This window comes from Uloborus diversus, chromosome 2, assembly GCF_026930045.1.
Source record: "Uloborus diversus isolate 005 chromosome 2, Udiv.v.3.1, whole genome shotgun sequence".
NCBI lineage: Eukaryota > Metazoa > Arthropoda > Arachnida > Araneae > Uloboridae > Uloborus > Uloborus diversus.
In genome coordinates this window covers 209,022,369-209,046,178 of record NC_072732.1, presented here as the reverse complement: position 1 = coordinate 209,046,178, position 23,810 = coordinate 209,022,369, and the positions used below count along the sequence as shown (strand labels likewise).

At 31.7% G+C, this 23,810-nt stretch overlaps 1 protein-coding gene across 1 annotated transcript in view; it reads right to left on the bottom strand.

Annotated features, from left to right (window-relative positions):
* Window positions 1-1,820: 1,820 nt before the first annotated feature.
* Window positions 1,821-23,810, bottom strand: part of LOC129217655 (microfibrillar-associated protein 1-like) — a 42,893-nt gene continuing 20,903 nt past the window's right edge. The window contains exons 7-12 of the mRNA XM_054851982.1: window positions 23,553-23,680; window positions 20,653-20,761; window positions 20,323-20,483; window positions 13,823-13,982; window positions 10,412-10,501; window positions 1,821-2,109 (exon numbers count right to left, since the gene is read on the bottom strand). Of these exons, the coding sequence (XP_054707957.1) occupies window positions 1,930-2,109; window positions 10,412-10,501; window positions 13,823-13,982; window positions 20,323-20,483; window positions 20,653-20,761; window positions 23,553-23,680 (828 nt within the window). The 3' untranslated portion in view covers window positions 1,821-1,929. The remainder of the gene's footprint in view (window positions 2,110-10,411; window positions 10,502-13,822; window positions 13,983-20,322; window positions 20,484-20,652; window positions 20,762-23,552; window positions 23,681-23,810) is intronic.

The window sequence follows — 23,810 nt, the reverse complement described above, 5'->3', positions numbered from 1 at the left end:
AGTCATTTTAGTTGAAAAACGTTTATTTTACATCGGGAGAGGGGAGGGATTGGTGATTTTCGCTTAATCAGAGAACTGTTTTTACCTATACCATTTTTTTAAACGGTATACTTTCGATTTTTTTTTCATATGGGGGATGTTGCAGCGGGATTTTCCGTTTGTTCTAGATGTTTAGTCATTTTTTTTACACTTAATAACTGACGACACTTTTTATCCTTTGAGTATGGCTGAAGGAGCAAATCATCAAGTACAGGAGAAAAAATAGTTGATAAAACAATTGCTCAGTGGGCATAAGATAAATCAAGTTGTAATAAATATACGCATTCTGACACCAAGCAGCTTAAAACATTTTTTTTACTTATTTTTTTTAACAAAATGGTTCAAACACTTGATAGTTTATCAAAATTTTTTAACTTTTTAATTTACAAGGTTTGAACGGAAAAACGCCTGTCGGGTCCTCTAGTATTTAAAAAAAAGAATTAATTCCTGGTTGTGGTACAGATTTGAACCTGAGAACGTTTTGTTACCATTGGGACGAGCTATCCAACAGCGCAACCATGTCTTCGTTTTCAGGCGCTATTTAATGGACTAATGAATGATATTTAATTCAATTAAATTACGATTATAATATTTAAAAAGTTAAAATAAAAAATTAATTCCCTGGTTGCAGTCCAGTTTTGAATGCGGGACCTTGTCGCTGCCGTTGGGATGCGCAATCCGCCCGCTATTCAATGAGACTAATGAATAATTTTAACTCAATGGATTAATGAAAAAGCTGGGAAAAAATATTTTTTATCTTTTTAGGATGATAGCAAAGTGTTATGGAATTCATAAAACAATGTAAAGCAAAGCAAAAAGATTAAATTTATGATTTTAATATTTAAAAAGTTAAAATAAAAAATCAATTCCCTGGTTGCGGTTTAGTTTCGAACCCGGGACCTTCTTGTCGCCATTGAGATGCTCTATCCGACCGATTCTAATATTAAAGTGTTATGGAAGTCATAAAACAATGTAAAGCAGAAAAAAAGTTACGATTCTGATACTAACGGGACTTTCTCTCTACTGAGCCTTCGTTTTCAGATGCTATTCAGTAAAGGAATGTTTTATGAATAAGCAAAAAAAAAAAAAATATTTTAACAAAAAAATGAAAGCATGGATAATAATTTTGGATCCCGGATTCAATTGTGTCATTAGGATCCTGCAGGTACAGTGATCTCTTGGGACCTCTGTTAAACGTTTTTCACTTATGCTTGTTTTTTTCACGGGCCCAGCCAGCGATATGAGAAAACAATGTTAACAATTGTTCATTTAAACATGAAACCTAAAATACACCTTTCACTTATAAAACATGGGGTGGAATTTTAGTAGCACTAAAAGTCGTGGTCAAGCAGTAAGCACTAAACACTGACATAACCTATGGAGGATCTTTTGCATTAGTATTAGTAGTTTACTATTAATTTCTATAACTGATGTTAATTTATGGCATTTAAGCTTATTTTTGGGTATTTTGCCAATGCCCGTATCTTTCTTGTGTGCGAAAATTTCTTTGCCTCTTTGGTCGCGTATAAGTGGAGGTCACTGAGTGTACATCCATCAATATAAATATAAATTGATACATCTAGCTTGATATATCTGGATAATTTTATAGTGATCCATCTATCCAGCTTCACTAATTAGTCACGGGTATAAACCATGCTGGTTAGTGACTGAGCACCTTGACTTTTTTTTTACCCAAAATTCTACTTAACTATTACAAAGTTGGTTTTCATTTGGAAGATGCTCTATAATAGAATGTATGAGAAACAAAGGAAGAGGCAAAATGGTTCCAATTTTTTATTTACATAACATCGACTATTTACAAAAAAAATGAAGCAAACCCAGTCACCACTTCTGAAGTTTCAATACAGTTAAATAATCCATAAACACAGTTTACTTCTTCCTCTTCTTAGCAGATGGTCTTTCGAAATTCTGCTTCATTCCACCAGCTTGATTGTGATGGAATTTAATATTTTGTGCGGTTTCAGCCATCCAAGGTGAATCAAATACTGTTGTATCTTGATCAACCAAGTGGGTATATTTCGTTCTTCCAGAACGACCAAAATTTTTGACCTGAAATGAAATAAATTTTTTGAATTGATTACCAGAAACATCTTTAGAGAATAAGACAAGGGATCTTATGGTTTAAAAAGTGCAAGGAAAACCATATGACAATAAAATTATAGTTTGATCGCTGAAATGTCAACAAGTCAACAAAGAACAAGTCCTTTCTTTCAAATCAGTGATTTTCCACCTTTTTACAGCTGCCACCCCCTTCAGAAGTGAAATATTTTCCATTCCCCCTTTGTATATTTGTAAGAGGGGGAGGGGAGCATTTATGAGAAGGGAAACATGATTTTATTTGACGGTTTTGCACCTAATTTGATTGGTTTAACACTATACTTTTGTTACTACTACTCTAATTTATATTACCCAGGCAGGTAATTGAAAAATGACTAGTGTAAAAAACATGTACCTATTTTTTATTAAAAATGTTATAAGAAATTTTCAACAAGCAAGCACATTAAGAAAGGTGTGTGCAGGAAAGAGAATCAAGAAATACCTAGTATCCAATGTTGGGCATTAATCAATTATTTTTCAATTGTCTGGTTAATTGATTAAAAAAACTATGTTGTAAACTATGAATTGTATTCTGCTATTAATTTAATTGGATTAATGTACGTTAATTGCTTCTCACAATTAAAATAATTGCAATTATTTTTTTTAATTTGTTTTATGCAACAATAAAAACTATCAATTAACTTAATGTATCAATAGGTACAGAGCAGGGTACAAAGTTCAAAGTATTGCTCAAAGTTCCATTCCTTGGAAGTTTAACCGAATTCTTTCTGGATCTAAACATGTGTTCTCAATATTTACAAAAGAGTGCATGACCTGCCAAAGAACTTTCAGAGATAAAATATCTTTAAAACACTACGAGTCAGCCCTGTTCAAAGGCATTGACAATAAACTTCTGTATCTTCAAAGGGAACTATACATTTCTTATGCAGATCAGACAAATGGAAATTAGAATTTTATTTGCCCCAAAATCTGCTTTGTTAGGTTTTTTAAGATGACAAGAGATTTACAGTAAACTCTCGTTTTATGCGGGTTTATCTTACGCTGTTTCGATTATACGCTGGTGTGGCAATGCAAACAGATAACATTTTCCTCTCTTTCAAAATCCAGCCTCCTAAAGATTGCAGATTGCACATAATAAACTGCATTTTCGTGCTAAAAACCAAACTCGGGGCCCCTGGAGACATTTTATGCGATTGGTTCCAGAGCTCTTTCCCGAAGTAAAGTTATTAAACTCACACAGTTTAGAACTCACTGGAAGAAGAGCTTTTAGGAGTGACAAAGGAGGCCAAAACCAACAAGGATACCGACGTCAATGACGCAGAACCAAAAACGTTCACATTGAAAATTTTGAGCCATTTCTAGACAAAAGAAATGATCTTTCTGATTTGTTAGTGGAGGAAGATTCTATCATGGAAATGACACAAGTGATCATGGATGCATTAATGCTCTGCAAAGAATTACAGAGAAAAATTCTTAATGACTGCCAAAAGATTGTCGTAGCCAGCTCTTCTTTATAAACAGATCACGAAATTAGTTTATGTTTTCTTTATGCATGTTAGGCATAAAAATCGATATAAGTAGAAGAGGGTGCCCAAAACATGTAGGTTTTTGAGGAACGCTCGAAAATTGTAGTTTTTCGATTTTAATCGCAACAATTTCGGTTTCATTTCCTAGCAGGGTTCTTGAACTTCAAAATAAAAAGTGATTTTTGTATTATTTAAAACCCAATATTTATTTATTATCAAACTTAACAAACATGTGAAAAACCTGCTTTGCCCTTCCATTGAGCCCAAAATGGGAGAGCTTAAATAATTGTGGTTTGGTACATTTTCCAATCAAATATAAAGTTATAAATGATTAAAATACTACCTTTCCATTATATAAAAATAATAAAACAGTTGTACTTATCCAATTTAAAGTCAGTACATTTGTTTATAAAACATAAAGAAATAACCGAGTTAATTAATAGACTAATTTATTGCCATCCTAAAAATAAGTTTTTAAAGTTATACTTCTCCTATTGAAAGAGAAAATCTAAGTCAGCACACAAGTCAAGGAATTTTAAACAAATATATGATTAAATCCTCTACCCGCTTTGCTTGACCCGCTTTGCCCAATAGCATGATTTTTATTTGAATAATTATAACCTTAAATTAATAATTTAAAAAAAAATGGAATGACCATCGTAGTTTACAGGTGGATAGCGTCAGAATAAGTTAATATTATTGACAATGAAAAAATAAGCTGGTCTTCGACAAATCACAAGTTACAACACTTCATTTTTTCAAAAAAATGTATCTTTTATATATTTTTTTAAGCCTGTTTGCGCCATGCCACTTCACTGCTGCTTTGCTGGGACTGATAATAACTCTGGTGTGTTCGTGTAAACACGACATACCTATTCATTGCCGCTAACACACCATGGAAGGGGTGGGAGTTTAAACTCTTTAAAGAGGACAAAGAATAAATTTCAAAGGAAGGTGCACAAATCACTTAAGGGGGTATTCTAGTCTAGTGGCTTCTCTCTTCTAGGGGCTTGATTTTAAGGTGATTTTACGGGAGTATCAGAAAAAAAAACAGTAGCTATTTTCCCTATTAATTTTTATAAGTTATTTTATTAATACTTTAAAAGTATAAAAATGTATAATAGTTGAAAAAAAAATCAAAATTGTAGTTGGTGTAGGCTGGCAAAGTGGGGACTCTAAAAAAAGGGGGGGTGTTCTGGTTGATGTGATTCCAATCCTTCAGGTCATCAGAAACATAAAGTTAAGGTTAATTCTTATTAAACAATGATGTAGAATTGTCTGGACGCAGCCAATTTGAAAATACTTTTTTTTCACAAAATGCCGTCTTTTTAAATAAAAAAGTTCATTTTTTGGCTCCTTTTCTGAATTTTTGTTTTTTGTTTTTTTTTAAATAATAAAACTCAAAAATCACAAAAAACCATACGTGGAGACAATTTTGATAGTACTAAGAATGTCTGTACCAAATTTAAAGAAAATCGGTGCATTAGAACTTGAGATATCTTGCCAACCGTATTGAAACAACTAGTTTCGAGAAAAACCTGTTTTAAAGGTCGCAGTCTCATTTCAGTGAAAGAGTTTATTTTAACAAAATTAACTGTAACTCTAAAAATAATTTTAATTTCCATAAATCCTCTTAGGAACTTATTCTTAAAGGTCAAAACTTTGAGAATATGAAGGGAAAAAAATAGATTTTTTTGAATTACTAGACTAGAATACCCCCTTAAGTAACTTCTCTTAACAGAAGAAAACATCCACACCATTGCTATGATAGCAAGGGAAGACGGCCAAATTAATTTAAGAGAACTACAGTAAACTCCTGATCAATCCACGGCCTTTAACTTTCAAAAAAATAAAATTCGGCAATGATTAACTGAATGTAGATAAATGCACTCATTTTAATTTAACAAATGCAAAATCTTTATTTTTAGATATTCCTATTTTCTTCTCCCCCCCCCCCCTCCAATGACATTGAATCTTTCATGGCCACTGAAATTGGACAGTTGAAACCCGATTTTTAGATCTACACTACTTACTGCTTTAGATCTGCACTTCTTACAGATTTTTAGATATAAACTACTTACGTGCATAAACGAGTGGCCAAACCAGTCTTGAAAAAAGTCCTCTTTCTTTCCTGATACCATCTTTTTTTTTCTTTCTTGTATTCAAGCTTAATCTGTTACTTAATCCGTTTGCACTATTTGCTCTTGTATGTGTGTAATCCATTTGAAATGATGAGCGAGCTTTTACAGACTTTTTTTATATACACTGTTTTTAGCTAGTTTAAATGTATGCAAGTGTTACTGATTTTTTTAAGCTATTGCATACACTAGCATAGTTTTTACCTAAGTTGCAGATTAAACACAAATTCACTTATCCGTGGTTACGGAGCCATTCTATTCTGCATATAACTGGGAGTTTACTGTTTTGCAAAGATTGAGTGCTTGGTTCCGCTCAAACTTTGTTCTAAGAAAAATTACGTGTGACACAAGCTTGTATGAAAAGGATTCCAATCAATTCATTACAAAAGGGATGTGTATATACAGGTTTATTCACTGCATCTCACATAGAACTAATTTTGCTTCTTATTATTTCTTTTTGTTTCCAAATTTAAAGAAACCCCAGTAAGAATAGCGATTCTCAGCTATAATGTGTGCTAAGAGCAAACGTTTGTATTTGCAGGGCTCATAGCAAGTGGAAAAAAAAAAAGCTATAGGAGTTTAAGAGGAAAAATATAGGAGTTTGATAGCAAAATATATAGGAGTTTAAAAGGAAAAATATATAGTTCGGTAGAAAAATATATAGGAATTTTGAAAAAGTATAGCATCTAGTATGTTTGGAGCACTATATATTTATATAAATAATAAATAAATAAAAAACAGAACGCCAGTATCAATACAATTCTATTTTGCATGAAGCGGTAGCAATGTGAAGAGTCACAGATGTGAGAGCAAATGAATTTTTGTACCCACAGTCGCTAATATGAATCATGGTTGTTTGTGACAATTTTGATTCAACTAAGCAAAATTGTGTGTGTTTTTCCTTTTTTTTAACACGCTTTTATTAGCTTCACCTGTATGTATGTATGTATGTATGTATCTTGTAACGGAATCTTGCAGCTCAAATTTCGCCCACTTCCTGCGATCGGCTTTTGAAATTTGGCATGCGACCTCAGACCTGATGACAATGCAATATTCTATAATCAAATTAATTAACTCTTTTAATTGTTAGTTTACTCCAATTTTAATCAATATTTTGGCATAAATCCAACAATGTGAAAAAGGAAAATTTTTTAAAAATACATTAAAAAATGCTCCCAAAAATTATTTAAAAATATCTACAAAAACCATTAATTTTTCTGCATCAGAAAAAAATTGTTCCAATGTTCCGAGGTAATTAGAACATGAAATATAATTGTTTTTAACTAATTTCATGCCAAAATTTAGGTGAGCCTTCAATTGGAAATTCATTGCTGATCAGACCATTGTTGAACAAAACTTTTATTCAAATGCATATCAAATTTAATCAATAATGCATCCCAAGTAATATTAATATGATTTCCGCAAACATACATACATCGATGACTCACAGTAGCTTCCCATTGGGGTGCCCCTGTCTTAACTTTAAGATATTACCTCGCACTCGTTTTATAAATAATTTCGTCAATTAAGTCCCAATCTGATTCAAATTTTCATATACCGCACAAAAAAAAAAAAAAAAAAAAACTTTGCCTGATAATTCTCTAACATAAGACTAAAAAACAGAAAAAAAAAGTTTAAAAAACTAAAAAGACATGCTTTTGTAGCAAAATGAACTAAAAAGTGGTGCTGTCTATTTACATTTTTGCTCGAACAGCAAATGAAAGAAATTCAAGACAACTGATAAGAAGCCCCCCACACTTTTTTGTATTACATTAAAATTAAGTGATTGGTCAACTATTATCATCCAAAGATTAATTTTCACTTTTTAGTTCATTTTGCTACGAAAGCGTGTCGTTTTAGTTTTTTAAACTATTATTTTATTTAACGTGGAAAAATCTACATACAATTTAAGAGAACTTTATTAAATTTTTGGTTGAACGAGATACTATTAGAAGTACATCGAGAACTCAAAATATCCATTTCCGATTATTTAAAGAATTTAATCACAAAACAGTATGAAAAAGCAATTACAAAATCCAGATTTTAAGTTGCGTGCTTCAAAAATGCATCTCTTATAGATTGCTGAAACTAGGTAATAATTAATTTTCATATTCTTTCTTCAATGTCATAAATCTACCTATAGCCCTCGGTATTGGTACCTCATTGTTTCAATGCGAACACTAACGAGGAAAAGTCTCATCGTGTTGGACACATCATGAGACAATGGTTACAAAAAGTGTGCAACACTCTGCCTCCCCTTTGTTTTACTCTTTACAGAAAAAAAAACTTATTTTCCTAATCGAAGGCAAAGAAAAAAGTGGGAAATGGTCCGTCTTACAGGCTTGATTCATTTAAGCGGCATGTTTGATTCAAATATTCTGCAATTTTTTAATGTTAAAACTGGATTTTCCTTCGTTTTTGAGAAATTGGTTCATTAAAGTGGCTGATTCAATTACCAGTCGCCCACTTTGATGGCATTATTCATAACTTACAGTTAATGTATGTATATACTGTCAGCCCTGCTTAATCAGGTAACGGATAAACGAATACTCCACTTAAACGAATAAAACCTCCCGGAATGACAAAAGTGATAATGGATGTGTTAATGCTCTGCAAAGAATTACAGAGAAAAATTCTTAATGGCTGCAAAAAGACTATCATAGCCCTTTATAAACAGAAAATGAAATTAATTTATGTTTTCTTTATGCATGTTGTGCATAAAAGTCGATCACATTAAACTTATTATACAATTAGTCATTACTAGAAGGAAATATTTTGTTATCTACGGAACCAAACCCCTATTTTAACACTATTATTAGGTCTCAATTTACACGGCGTTTGCGTGGAATATAACCCCCTCGTAAAAAGAGGGTCTACTGTACATGTAAGATTATATGTGACAAAATTAAAAGCTTCCAAAATCTTTACAGCAGTACACTTAAAGTTAATGTGTGATACTATTAAAATTACAAAGTAAACTTCAAAAGATAAAGAATTAATTGAAAAGAAGTTAAAAGTTGCAAGTAAATCCATCTATATTTTGTAAGTTACATAAAAATAATCAAATAGAAGTTTAGTAGATATGCCAACAATTAAGATGTAAGAGTGCACAGTGCAGGGGAGAAAGAAGAAAAATATGGATCAAAGGTTTTTACATTTTTGGGTAACATATTTAACTTCCGACAAAAGCAATATAGGAGTTAGTGAGAAAATATAGGAAATATAGGAGAATATCTGACAAATTGTGAAAATAAAGGAAATATAGGAGGACTATGAGCCCTGTATCTGCAGACGAGTTTAAAGTTATAAATTGCCATTTAAAGATTTGGGCCTCCATGTATTTGATTCAGATGCAACTTTTTCAAAATATTTTTTTGAATATTTCCCATTGACAAATGATCTTAAAACATTGCACTTGAACCACCATTGACAAGAACCACCAGGTGACCGTAACTGCTTAGCACAGCAGTATAAAGGCAGTGGTGGAAGCTTTGGAAGATCTGCTGAAGGATGTGTCAAAAAAAGGTTCCAACATGTCTTTAAAGACAAGAAAAATCGACAAGTGCAAAGCATATTATGGGGACTATTTTGAAAGAAACCATGAAAATTTGGTAATTTAGTATGCATAATTAGTTTTTAATAATTTTTGATCATTCTTGATTGATCAGCATGCATACATTGTTTCAACTTCCAGTAAATTTCTTTCACATTTCTTTTCTCTCTAGTTATGTTTGTATGTTGTTTGACAGTATTTTAAATCGTCCAAATTTCAAAATTTTAGGCATATGAATATTATGAAACATAAACAGTTGCACCCCTATATAAGGGCATCAAGGGACCAAATAAAAATTTTGTTACAACAGTAAGTTTGTAATTAAAAGTTACACGGTAAATTGTGAAGAGAAATTAAAGCTACAACATTACAGCAATAAAATCACTATAAATGGCTTTGCTACAAATAAGTGCAATTGTGTTACCATACGTAGTATCTGAATTTTAAAAATGGGCCATGGCCAGAAAAGTTGGAAAACAACCGATTTAGATTATTAAATTGTATTTTCAACATTTGCCATTTATTGTCTATGTATATTTATATTACGTAACTTTAATATAATAAATTATTTTACATAATACCAATATAATTTGATATTTGCCATATTTTCATTTTCCAATTGTCAACAGCCCTGCTTGTCCCTGCTATGGCAGTGATGCCCTTATGATTTCATACTGCCTTTTTCTCAGAGCAACCTCTGTGGAGAAATCTATCAACTCCTGTAATTGGGAGGCTAAATAATTTTTATTTTGTTTAACCTTTTAAATTTACTTTCTTATTGCTGTTGTTCCCTTTATTGCACTTTCCTTTTGTATATATTTTTTAAATTGTTTTATGTTCCTTGGCTTTAGAATAGATTTTAAATTACATTTAATTCTTAATTCAAATGATGATTGAATCTAAATTATATTCAATTCACATTTAAAATTTTTTAAAATGCCATTTTATAGTTATGGTAAACTATTCAAAGTTCTTCTTACTGGAATCAACACTTTGTCAATAAAAAAAAAACTCAGAATTGTGGCGAAGATGCCAAAAAGTTTCCTCCCTAATAAATAACAAAGAATAGTACTCACTTGCATAACTTTTGGAAGGATAGTTTTGTCGAAGTGATCTTCAAGTGTTGGTGCAGAGAAATCCCTACGGTATACATCATCTTCATTATCCTATGAAAAATTTAAAGACAATAATTAGAACACAGTCATGAGACTTGGTTTATTTAACAGTATGAGTATCATCATTGATCACAGCTATCCACTAACAATTCAAAATGTATAGGAGAAAAGATATATAGTAGAATCACAATTACCTGCAACATTTCCTGAAACTTTGTTTAAGCAACATCAATTTTCCTGAATTTTATTTTTTAAATAATTTAACTAACAGGCAGTCATTCCTACTGGATGTACTCAATTTAAAATCCATTTTATCACCGCTACTCTTTCTTTTTTTTTTTTTTTTCAAACACGCCAAAAATTTTCTGGAACACTAAATAATTCTGGTTTGCAAATGCTACTAAATTTGAAATCACTTGAATCTGAAAATAAAGTAATATTCTATGAAGAATTCTTCTTTCAGCTTTTCACTTATACCTAAACTAAAGTTAACTGCATTAATAATCACACAATAATGATTAACATTTGTTATATTATGTCAGTCCTTACTTTTTGAGACTGGATGTTAAAACAATTCAGTTCTAATACCAAGGGCAACATTGTGTTTCTTTTCAGAGAACAATGGTGGGATGCCCATAAAGTTATCGGGAAAGAATATGAAATTTGGTTTAGGTATTGTCATGATCAACATCGCGCTCCTCCAAAATTGGGGAAGGGGTGAGGGGAGAAAGAAGGGGCCTCGCGAAGAAGGGGGCAGTTGACCCCTGGAAGCTCAAGAGAGAGGCTGCATCTCTCGGTCCCGTAGACACGGGAGATTGTGATTTTCTTCTCGCGATTTGCGAGAAGAGCTTAGCTGGCCTTGTCGGTCAGGTTACTACCCATCATTTCATATTGTATCATCATCTTGTACATAGAATTGTGTAAATAAAGCTATGCTTAGCGAACTCTGCTCAATTGCCTCCTCACACCAATCACAACGCCCCCCCCCCCCCCTGGCCAACCTGACAGGGATGGATCAACTGGTTCTGGTGCTTACTGCAGCAGCAGCAACACAAAGCTGCACTTTTTGCATAGGAAGCTGGCTACTGTCTACCAGGCAGAAACTTAAGCCATTCTGGCATGTGTAAGTAACTGTCTGAAGCAAGGCATAACCAGTTAGGTTTGTGAATCATCTCAGATAGCCAAACTGTGTTAAAGCCCTTCTGCTTCTCGACAGGGGTGCCCATTCCCCCTAAGTTCAATTGCGAAATCCCCCCCCCCCCCCGTCCAAAAAAAAAAAAATTTCTCACCCTCTCCTTTTTTTTTATTACTTTTTTAAAGATATTATTTATGTTTTTTTATTTTTAACTATTATTAGTGTTTCATTAGAAAAGTTCTTTGATGCGCCAATGACATACACACAGCTACATGCATTTTTACAAATGTATATACATAATAATAATACTCAAATACTCAAATTAAATGATCATATGCGGCAGTGAGAAGCAAAGGGATATCAATGGCAAAATTTAAAATTTGGAGATAACCAGTACACATGGTAGGTGAACCTCTCCTCTGTCTTGGGGCAAGAGATGGTAGTAGTAGCCCTGGTAGTTGCTAATATACAGCATGATTTAGAAAAAAAAATCAATGAAAGCCTACCTAGGCTGTTATCTTTAAACGCATTTTATTCAAAACTTGAAAATGTCCATTTGCATCACTTTGCTTCTCACTGCCTCATATGTTAAAATTTCAACTAACTGATACAAATCTGTATGCTTTTTTATTTTTAATGAGAAAAGGAGCAACTAATATTTTGATGTACAGAGAAAACAAATTAGCATACAGCTCATATTATCAAAATTTGTGTTTTCATGTGAGACACTAAGCATTAAAAAATAATAATAAAATAAAGAAACAAAATATTCTGGAATGCAAACATTGTATTACTGTCTATTATTCATGAATGCATTATTTTACACTAGGAAATTTCAAACTTTCAGTTTTTCTCAGAAGAAAAAACCGCGTTCAGGGGGAAAACAAAATTTCCATGGCTTTCCCAAGCACCCCCATTTTTAGTTCAGAAGGTAAAAGTATACGACTCACAGTAGTTATGCAGCAATAAGAAAGTTAAATATGGAAAATACAATTCTCACTTAGCACAGTTACAAGATAATAGTAAAAATAATTTTGAATCTCTATTTCTGAAAAAATATATTTACATCTGTTTTCTCTTCAGCTAAATATTATTTTGGGTTTAAATGTAAGTAAAAATTGAATTCAAAACAATCCAAGTTCTAGATTTTATAAAACTTCATAAGCAGATAAACTATTTTGCAGCACTCTTCAGCTAATTTATAACCTTTCACAGAAAAAACCAATGTAACCTTTGTCATATCAAAACAAATCTACCAACTTGTATACCATACACAGAGCACAAGTGATAAACACATCCAAACAAAATTTCAAAAAATGAAAACCTGAATCAGAACTTATCAGAAAAGTATGAAATAAAACCATTCAAGAAGACTATGCTTGGTACACATTATTTAGGTTGCTTTCATTACGAAAACCGATTTTTTTTCTTGGGTTTTTAAAAGTTACTATATATGTGTTTCTCAAAATTATCTCAATGCAGCATATGCTGTAAACAGGGCCTGATTTACATGTAAGCCCGAGAAGCACGGGGTTAGCTAGTAGGGGCACCCAAAAATTACAAAAAAAAAAAAATCACAATGAATGTTTTCATTTGTTTTTCACTATAAAAAAAATCCAAATATTTTTTATTCCAGTGTAAGTTTGAAAATTAAATTGTTAATGTTGGCTTTGTTTCGACGAGGCTTATGATTTTAGAGGATAACTAACCCTCTCCCATGGAGTGAGAAAACTATCTGGAGTGAGATCAAGCGTAGAATGAGACCACTCAGATGTCACTCCATGTTTGGTATGGAGCTTAATATTACTGCTTAAGAGGCTTATTTTGTTGGGGGTATTTGTTCTTTAGATGGTACGCTATTTTATTGGGGAAATGGGAACCTCTACAATGACAAAAAGATCTGCAATTGAGCACTTTCTTTGGTTCTGCAAGTCAACGGGGCCCCACAGATTTGTTGTGCTTACAGTTCTAAAGTTTCTAAATCGGGCCCTGGCTGTAACTCATAAGAAAAAAGAAAAGAGCTTTGTAAAACAAATGCATTAAAAGAGTAAAATGGAAGGTACAAAACAAGACCAACAAAAAAAAATTAGGAAAATATCATTATGCAGAAATTAACATTAATGCCTAACGCATAGGTTCACATTAATAATGTGAGCTTATGCATTATGTGACATTAATAAAACAAGAGACATAACGCATAAGCTCACAAAGGCTTAAGAACTTCTTAAAATGTATACCAAGAAGAAGGCACCACGATGGTAGTATTTCTGTAGAAACTTGTATTTTCCTTTTGCAGCTTTATTCGTAACCAGGCGAGGATTAGCCCTTTGCTCTGCACGTCTTTCTTCCTCAGTCATACTATGTATTCTCTCAATCTCCATCTTGTCTTTCTCATAACTGTAATAAAAATGAAATTTTAACCAAAGATATTGTCATCGATAATATACAGTGAAAGTAGAAATTTCAATCAAAGATGAAATTATTGTTGCCAATAAAACAATATTATACTAACAGTTTGTTATGTTCAAAAAGCACATGTGTGTTTTTGATGTTACAATAAATGATTATTCCAATTTGTTCTGGTTCAAAACACCTTTTTCCCCCATCAGAGACATATGCAGAAGTTTATTTACCTTTTGGGAAACTTTTAACCATTTTTCTGAATGCGAAATCAAATTTTTTTTTTTTTTAAATTCTTTTCATCTTCGAGAAAAAAATATACATGAATAAATATAAGATCAAAACAGTAACAAAAATATTAACTCAGTATTGAGTCAATTACAAATCATAAAAATAGGAGAGTGATTATCCTAATAACATAGTTTAGTGAAGGGTCTGTTTGCGTACAGACCACTTTTTATACTTTCATTCATCTTGCTGATGAATACAGGGTGAATTTGACACAGTGAAACAAAAGGGGATGATAGAAGAGCCCAAGTGAAACATAGAATCACCCATTATCTTGTTCAATCTCTAACCGATAATGTTAAGATGAGTTAAGATGGATAGACGGAAAATGAGTCAAAAAACAAATTTATGAGAAAAAGACCGATTTCTGAAACTCCAGGAAAATCAATACAAAATAACTACATATTTGGAAAGAGTAGACAAAGACCTACAAAATGAGACTTTTTACTCTTTAGATAGTCACATTTTTCAGTGAGCTACAAATTTTGAAATATTGGAAATACTCAAAGTTGCACTGCTGCCAAATGCTTCATTGGCATTTTCAAAAAGAACACTTATGAGCTACAAGCGATCAAATCAACCCAAAACTAGTCTATTCCAACAGTTTTCCAATGATACCACAGCAAATCCTATTGGGGTTCAAATTCTGTAGAAACAGCTTCTTAGAAACAATAAAATCGGTGTTTGTCCAAAAAGGAGACCAGTAAAGCTGTCAACAGTCCTTTTAGTACAAGATCCTACAGCAAATTTTTGACCCCATCTGTTTTTTAATCAAAGCACAGTTTTTGTACGTAGCTTAGATTAGAGAAATATGTTTTTGCCAGATTACCTAAAAAATATGGCCGGAAGTAAATGGAACTTGCACTGCCATCTTGAATTTTAGGTGTATATTTTCAGCTTTCATTTTATATCTCAAAAATCATTTACTTTAGTAATATCATACATAGGGATTGCAATACCGGACAAAAAATTCAATACCGGTATTCAGTATTTTTAAAACGTAATACCGGAATACCGGTATTTGAAATTTCGCAAAAAATACTTGAAAACATATTGTTTCTTTGCCACATTTCATTATTTTCTACAAAAGTTGTATCATTTAGGAAAAGGTATTGTGAATAAATTTAAAATGGAGGAACAAATGTCATAACAAAAAAACAATAATAGTAAAAAACATAATGCATCTGTTGAATTGTCTCTAAGCCAGGAACTTATTTTAGTGCTTGACTTTTCTACACTTGAAAATACTCTTTGTGAATTCACGCAGGGACACAGGTTGGTGATACTGTCAACAATGCACGATTCACCTCCTCTAATTTTCTATAAGTCTTTCATCTTGAAATTATTCTGTTTTTTGCATGTTATTTTGGGATAAATGTTTTTGTGTGTGTGGGTGTTTTTTTTTTTTTTTGTATTGTGCATATTATTATTATTTCTTAATTAATAGTTAGATGTAATTTCTTTCCGAGAGACTATACTTTTCCAATATTAACATCATTTTCTCTTGAGCAGGGTAGTTTCATTATTAGCCCTTTGGTTTGAAATTTACGATAATTTTGACTAAATTTAATCTTGTTAGTTTATCTTATTCGTTTTCGCATTCTTTTCAAAATTCTTTACAATTATAATTATGTAAATATCTGAAAATATGTTTCAAATGATTATGCTTAACCTCTATGCAAATTTTCAAGCACTAAATATTATCTTGCCAAGCATAAAGCAAGACATGGCAACAAACCAGTACTGGTTAAAATAAATTACCTTTTTTTTACTAACAAAAAAAGTTTTTTGTCAAAATTCAGTACAATTGATACAAATATTTAAAGAAAATATCATAACATACATACTGCAATTGACGGTTGAAATAAATTATTCCTAGAACAAATACATTTGAAATTACACTCGAAATTAACTTTCACAAAAGGGAAATAGAAAAAATAAAAACATAGCACACAAAAATGCACACAAAAATGCACACAAATGCGATTCATCTCACCATCTAATAATGAAAATATAATTTTGCAATCTTTCCGCTACTTTTGCTTCATAATATTCTATTAGTTCGTGATTTTAAGGCCAAATTTTTTTCATCAATCAATAGATTTCTTTTGGTTTTGTATCATAAAAAAGAAATGTACATTTTAAATATAAGTAGATATTTAATAAGTTAAATTGAAAATTCTTTTATTTAAGACTGGTTATTATTTTCATATAATACCAGAAATACCGGTATTTTACCTCAGCAAATTCCGGCATTTGGAAATTTCAAAATTGTTCGAAATACCGGTATTTGGCATACCAGTATTGCAATCACTAATCATACATTAATAAACTAAAGAGAATAAAATTATATTTAAAAATGAGTTTTATTTTTGCTGTAGCTGTTATAGATGCAGAAATATTTAATTCCTTCCAAAGTTTGAATGCTGATGCAGTCCAAGCTAGAACAAAAAGTGAGGTTTAGGCTTTTACAAAATCCTCCCCCCCCCCCAAAAAAAAAAAAAAAACAGTAGGGAAGATAGTCACTTTTCGAAAAATTCAAGAACCATGAAAATTAAATATATTTGCAACTCTTACAGGTACAACATAAATAAAACAACTTTTCAAAGGTAATTTTATGCCCTTAATTTTCCAATGGATAATTTTACTCACAATTGAATGGTTTTGCAATTGTTTTTAAAGGTGAAAAGAAAACTGAATAAATGCACCTAGAATCCAAGATGGTGGCGCAAGTTCCTTCTACGTGAGGCCAAATTTTGATAGACAACTTGGCAAAAACATAATTATCTAATCCTAATTCAGCATGAAAAGTGTGTTTGGTTTAAAAAACAGATGGAAGCAGAAATTGTCAGAGCAATCTTGTGCTTAAGGGACTGCGACAACTTTACTGGTCTCCCGCCCCCCCTCCCTTTTTTATGACAAATGCTAATTTTAATGTTTCAAACAAAAGGCTTAACTTCTGCTGAACTTGAATCCCAATATGATTTGCTGTGGTGCCGTTTCAATGCTAGTGGAGTGAACTAGTTTTTGGTAGATTTGACCGATTATAGCTCAAAGAAATGTTCTTGAAAATAATAATAGCAGATTTTGGTGCCAAATCAATTTGGAGCACTTCTAGTGTTTCAAAGTTTGTACCTCGCTGAAAAATTTGACTACCTTGCGGAAAAAAGTCTCACGTAATAGGATTTTATCTGCTCTTTTGAAACATGTACTTATTTTATGTGCAGGTTTACGAAAAAATTTTATTTAAGTCTGTCATTTTTTCAGAAATGTTTTTCGACTAATTTTCCTTCTATGTACCATGACTCAGTAACAGTTAGGGATTGGACAAAATAATTGGTGGCTTTATGCTCCACTTGGGCTCTGCTATTGTCCTTTTTCATTTGGCAGGTTGGATCAGATTCACCCTGTATACTTATTCAGCACCTGGATCATTAACTGAGCAGCATGCAAAAAAATTAATATGTACTGTACTACATTGAATTAAAATGAACTGGACTAGATTTTTTTCTACTTTAAATATACTTTTATAATTGAGGCAGTGAGAAGCAAAGGGATGTAAGTGGCAAAATTAAAAATTTGGAGATAACCAGTACAAATGGTAGGTGAACCTCTCCTCTGTCTTGGGGGAAAAGATAGCACTAGTAGCCCTGGTAGGTGTTGCTATGTAGCATGATTCAGAAAAACTTTTCAATAAAAACCTACCTAGGAGCTTATCTTTAAACACATTTTGCTTAAAGCTTGAAATAGTTCACTTTCATTCCTTTGCTTCTCACGGCCTCAATTTTTTTTTTTTTTTTCAACATAAAGAAAGGAGGAAAAAAGTCATACAGAAAAGAGGCAAATGAGAATTAAAAACTGAAACAACCTAAACATGTTTCAATACCATGTAATTCTATGTAATAAACAGTATTCAAAAACTAATGATGGTTCAGCATGTGAAAAACATGAAATATCCAACCAGCATGACAACATATTTTGAACAAATAATAGTTAGAGATTTAATACAGAATTTCTTTTTATGAAATTATTAACATGAACCGGTTGCCTAATTTATGTTTTAAACACATTACGGTTTCAGAAATATTTAAAAATCTTCAACATTTCTTTTATAGCTTAACAACACACAGTGGCAAAAAAAAAAAAAAAAAAAAAAAAAAGACAGACAGACAGAGAGAAAAAAGAGCAATAAGCAACAACAAATTAGTTATTTAATCAAATTCAAATTAATGAACTGCCTACCAAACTAATCTAACAATTTTACATTCAAACCATGTGTGATTTGGTGCTAAAATGCACCGGAATGCCATTCTTGTACAGCTTTTCTGGGAAAACAAATCTCTTTTCACTCCCCCCTCCTTCTTAAATTGATCATTATTCAGGATTCAATTGGCATTCCAATACTGAAAAAATTATAAATTCACCTCTAATTCAAACATATTTTTCATTCTAACTAAAGGCTTTCAAAAGCACTTGCCTCATTTCCATATTTATTATACAACTGGAAATTCTTCTTTGGCTTTCCAGTAGTAGAAATTACAATGGAGGATAAAAATGAAAAAAAGGAAAAGGGGTCTAGAAATTGTTGATTTCTTCAGAAGACCTGAACTTGCTGCTGTTTTCATGGTGAGAAAGTGAAGGGAAAATGGCATGACGTATGAATTTTTATTAATATAGTAATGAGTCAGAGAAGGGGGAGGGGGGACTTAAATTTCAACAATTCATGTAGTAAAATACCACATAAGAAATACAATGTAACACATTTAATGCAAAAACACTAGCTAACCCGAAGTGATATAGCGGTCTCGACAGTATACTGCGCAATTTAATATCTTTTAACACAAAATTCTTTTAACATGAAAAATCATTTCGGTCCCTTAAGCTTCGTGTTAAACGTTTTCCACTGATATGAAAAAGCAATAAGATTGCTCATTAAAAATTATGCACAAATATCAAAACATTTTGCCTTTTTTTTTAAATTGCAAAATTTATTAAGATTAGTAAATAATATGGCGAAATAAATTAACCCTAAAGCAGAAAATCATGCTGAAAAGTGAGAGTCTCTGTCCAAAATAGGTAGGGCTGGCAACTTTGATGAAAAACAAGGTGCACACTAAGGAGGCAGAGTTATGGAACTACTGCATTTTTTTTCCAAAATTCTACTTAATACAAATCCATTTGTAGGGTTTTTCTACATAAGTTTCACATAGCATTCTGTTCATAGTGAAAAACACCAACTAAGATATTTTCCTAAAACCCCCCCTTGAAAGATATAAGCAAAAGCGAACAATGCTTGGGGTTAAAACGGCTCACAATGTGAGCTAGTCATAGACAGCTCGTAAAGGAAGGCAATTGCTCCCTCCCTTTCCAAAGTAAAGGGGCCTTGCCCCCTCACTTTTCAGAGTTAAAAATATTTTATCAATTAAAAAATGATTTTTTATAGGACGGATTGGTTTATTTCATGAAAGTAAAAACTTAAAACTCTATATAAATGGACTTTTCTCATCTTCTCACAAAAATGGAACTTTGAAAGGGAAGCAGAAAATCTACTCTGGCCATCTGTTCCGATTTTCTAGACCATATTCCACATTTGTTGGAGGCCATAGAATAATTAATGTTAAAAGCATTTAATGTAGCCCAATATTTCAAAAAAAAAAAAAAAAAGACGTAGCTTTTTGAGGCCACTTCCCTAACCTCACACATTTCTTTCGACTCCTCCCTTTTTTGGTGCACCAGCTGCCTATGGTTATAATGATGGTCTTTGTACTTCAGTGCTTACAATAGTGCTGCTCCTACCAGAAAATATAAAAATAAATACTGAGACCTGTAAAGACATAACAGGGAAAAAGAAGCACCTAAAAAAAAGGCTTTCTAAGGCCTTAAAAATAGAAATGAAAAGTAAGGACTTTCTACAAACTGTACTAAACGTGAACCATAAGAATGTAAGAAACATCACTTCAACAAAAGTACTGAAGTATAAAAACCACAAATTAAGAAAAATGAGGCTGGTAAAAACTAATGCAATCAACTACTTTAAAATAATAATTACTTTTCTCTGATATCCTTATCACGTTTGATTCGCTTCAATTCCCGAAGTTTCCAGGTTTCATATGCAGCTTCATCATTTTCATCATCAGTGATAACTAAGTCAGAAGCACATTGAACTTCCTGCTGTTCCATCAACTCTTTCTTAGCCTCTTCTTCAACCATCTAAATGTGAGAAGTAATAAAATTATGAGGTAAATATCTGTACTTACATGTTAGAAAAATTAAGATTAAAGGAATTATTTTAATGCAATAATTACGATTTCTAAAAATTCCTTTGCAAAAAGCATAGTAAATATGCATAAGAAGCATGAAATATAAGAAAATTGTCCACCTTTAAGGTCTGACGCCGCCGTTCTTCTGCTAATTTCTTTGCCAATATTTCTTGTTCTTTTTCCTTTTGAGCTTGTTGCTCCTTATCTTGAACTGTAACACGGTCTCTCCTACACTCAGTGAAGATAACAATGTATACATTAGTTAAAATTAAACATTTTGTAGCTAAAACAAAAATTTTAATAAATTTGCAATTTTAGAAAAATTCATACATGCATTATTTTAATGCATGTATGAATTAAACATTTTGTAGCTAAAACAAAAATTTTAATAAATTTGCAATTTTAGAGAAATTCATACATGCATTATTTTAATGCCATTCACTTCCCACTCCATGACTAAACTTAACTTTAAAGGAATCTTTAACTACAGAAAAAATTAGATTTATTTTTTATAAAGATACAAATATGTGTGCAACTTGCAGTTTGAATAATTAAAACAAGACAAAGTATAAAACAATAGGAAAATACGGAGAAATGAAAAATCACTAGTATAAAAAATAAATAAAGTAAGTTTTAAAGTAACTATGGATATCTTTGATCCATTTCATGGAAACGATAAGCAACAATGAAATTTCAAATCTAAAAATGAAGTTAAGAGAATGCTTATTAGTACTACTAAAGTAGGTCGAATCTTTGACACATTTAATCTCAGCACTAGTAATGGATATTTTGACATTTCAAACTAACAGTTTTAAAGTTCCGACCTTCTACAACTTTTTTTGATTCTTGTAATGCTGCTTTATTTTGTTGGTAGATTATTTTACATTCCGATAGAACTTTTCATGTGATGTTAATCGTACAGTTTTACTTGGCAAATTATTTTACATTTTAATTTCCTTTTTCGCTAATGGTAAATTTCACATTTTAATGGAGCTTTTCATACCGGGTTAGCACAAATGATGGACCTGATTTTGAACTTGACACCATTTATTTTTGAGGTAGACCTTGCAATGCAACTAGTTTAAATATAAATTTAAAATTTGAAAATAAATATTCAACATAGTTTGTATTTTTTAAAAGTTTTTTTTAACTTTCGAGATTAATTCCCACTTTCTTGTAAAGTGCCATTGTATGTGTGATATCAAGCACTTGTCTGCCATCAACTGCAGAGAGCAAATTTTGAACTGCGATTTTCCCTTTTCCAAGACCAATTCCTCCACTTTTTTAATGCGACATAACTTGGAAATTTGTTCTGCCTGTAGGAGTTTTTAACGTATGCTCTCCAAAAGCTTGATTTTATAAAATGGCGATAGTGACTTCATTAAAAGATGGTTTTATGGTATTTTGTTATTGTCATGATTCAGGTGTTCTAGATTTGATTCTAAACAGTGGGTGATTTTATAATCTAGTGATTTATAAATGGCAGTTACTTTAATATGATCATTACACACTGCTATGATTGATCAAAAACATATAAAATACTTTAAATTTTAAAAGCCAATGAATGAAAAATAATAATTTTCCAGTTGTTTCTTATATTTAACGGCATTGGCTTTTGAGTAACTCATAAACATTAACATGACTTTGTTTTTAATTTTACAAGACTTTAATACCAGCATTAAACTACTCTAATACAGAACAACATTGATGTCTGGAATCTCTTGGAAAGAGAAAAAATTTCAAGATATCAAGTTTTCTTGTTATTAAGTTTTGAAAAAATTACAGTAGGAACTCTCACAGTTGCATGCACATATATATATTTATATATGTACCACGAAACCACTTTGCATAATAATTAACAAGTTGTTTTGAAATTAGTAGCAATTTCAACTTTACTCTTCCATTTACAGACTTTAAAGATCTAATTCTATCTTATTTTCAAGCACATTCAATTTAAGCTTTTCTCGAGCCACTTTGTGGAGTTAAAAACACGGAGTAATTAGGAACTTGTTTTCCTGCTTATACTTGAGCTAGGAAAAATTCACACCCTATCTTCAACAAGGGCAGGTGTTCAAGAAGAGTAAAGAATTAAGAATCTAATCTTTGAGAGAAACACGGAGATAAAAGGGACTATATCACCCCTTCCCCCCCCCCACACACATACCCACAATCATCTATTGTCTTACCCCAATCCCCTATTCTTAATTATACATTCCAGCAAAATGGAAGAAAAACCACAGCAGATGTCTGAAACTAGTTCCACTACAAAAATTGCCAAGGGAAAACAGCAATTAAAAATTGCATCAGTGCAAAAATTTCCGACATACTAAGGGTTTTGAAAAATAAATTTTGAGATAACTATGGAAAATACATATGAGTTTCATGCAAAATGCAGGGGAAATATTTTCTTTCGAGATATGAAGGCAGGGCCGGATTTAGGGGAGGGCAGGCGGGGCTACTACCCTGCACACAAGGGGGCCCCACAATAAAATTTTTACAATGTACTGTAACTTTCAAGGGTTGAAAATATCGGATATATACATACATATCAAAATATTCGGATATATATCAAAGTATCGGATATTTTTGAAAATATGATCTTTTCGAATCCTGATTAAGGGCCTCCACTCCTTCGTTGCCCCGGGGCCTCCACACTTCCAAATCCGGTCCTGTATGAAGGATTTCGAGATAAGATGGTTCGAGAGAAATCAAGGTTTGACTGTATATTATTAATTTGAAAGCAAATGAAAAACTAAACAATTTTTAGCTATTTTGTTTTATGTTTTATATTTCTAACAATAATTACCACCAACAATCCAATAGTACTAAAATCAAGTGAAAAGAATAAATAAATTACAAAAATGAAATAATACAAAATAATTGAAAGGTATAAAATTGAAACTTTTTTTTTCAATGATTACAATTGTTAAAATGTCAAAATAAGTACATAGTTTTCATACCACATTCCAGTTTGAGAATATTGTCTTAAAAAATATTTTTTGACTGAATGTAAACTCACTTTCTAACAAAAACTGGTTTTAAACGCTGTTCTACTTCCTCTTCTGAATCAGAATACTCCTCATAATCAGATTCTTCAGTCTGTTCTTGTTCTGACTTATGCTCATCGTCTTCTAAGTCCAGTAACTCCTACTCCAATAGAAAATTTCATTAGTGTTAAAGAAATTGTTTTTTTTAATATTTATTTTGTTGTGAGTGTGACATTTTTACACATACATTTGCACTTTAAGTCAGCAATTTCAAACTTTGGTGTTTTATA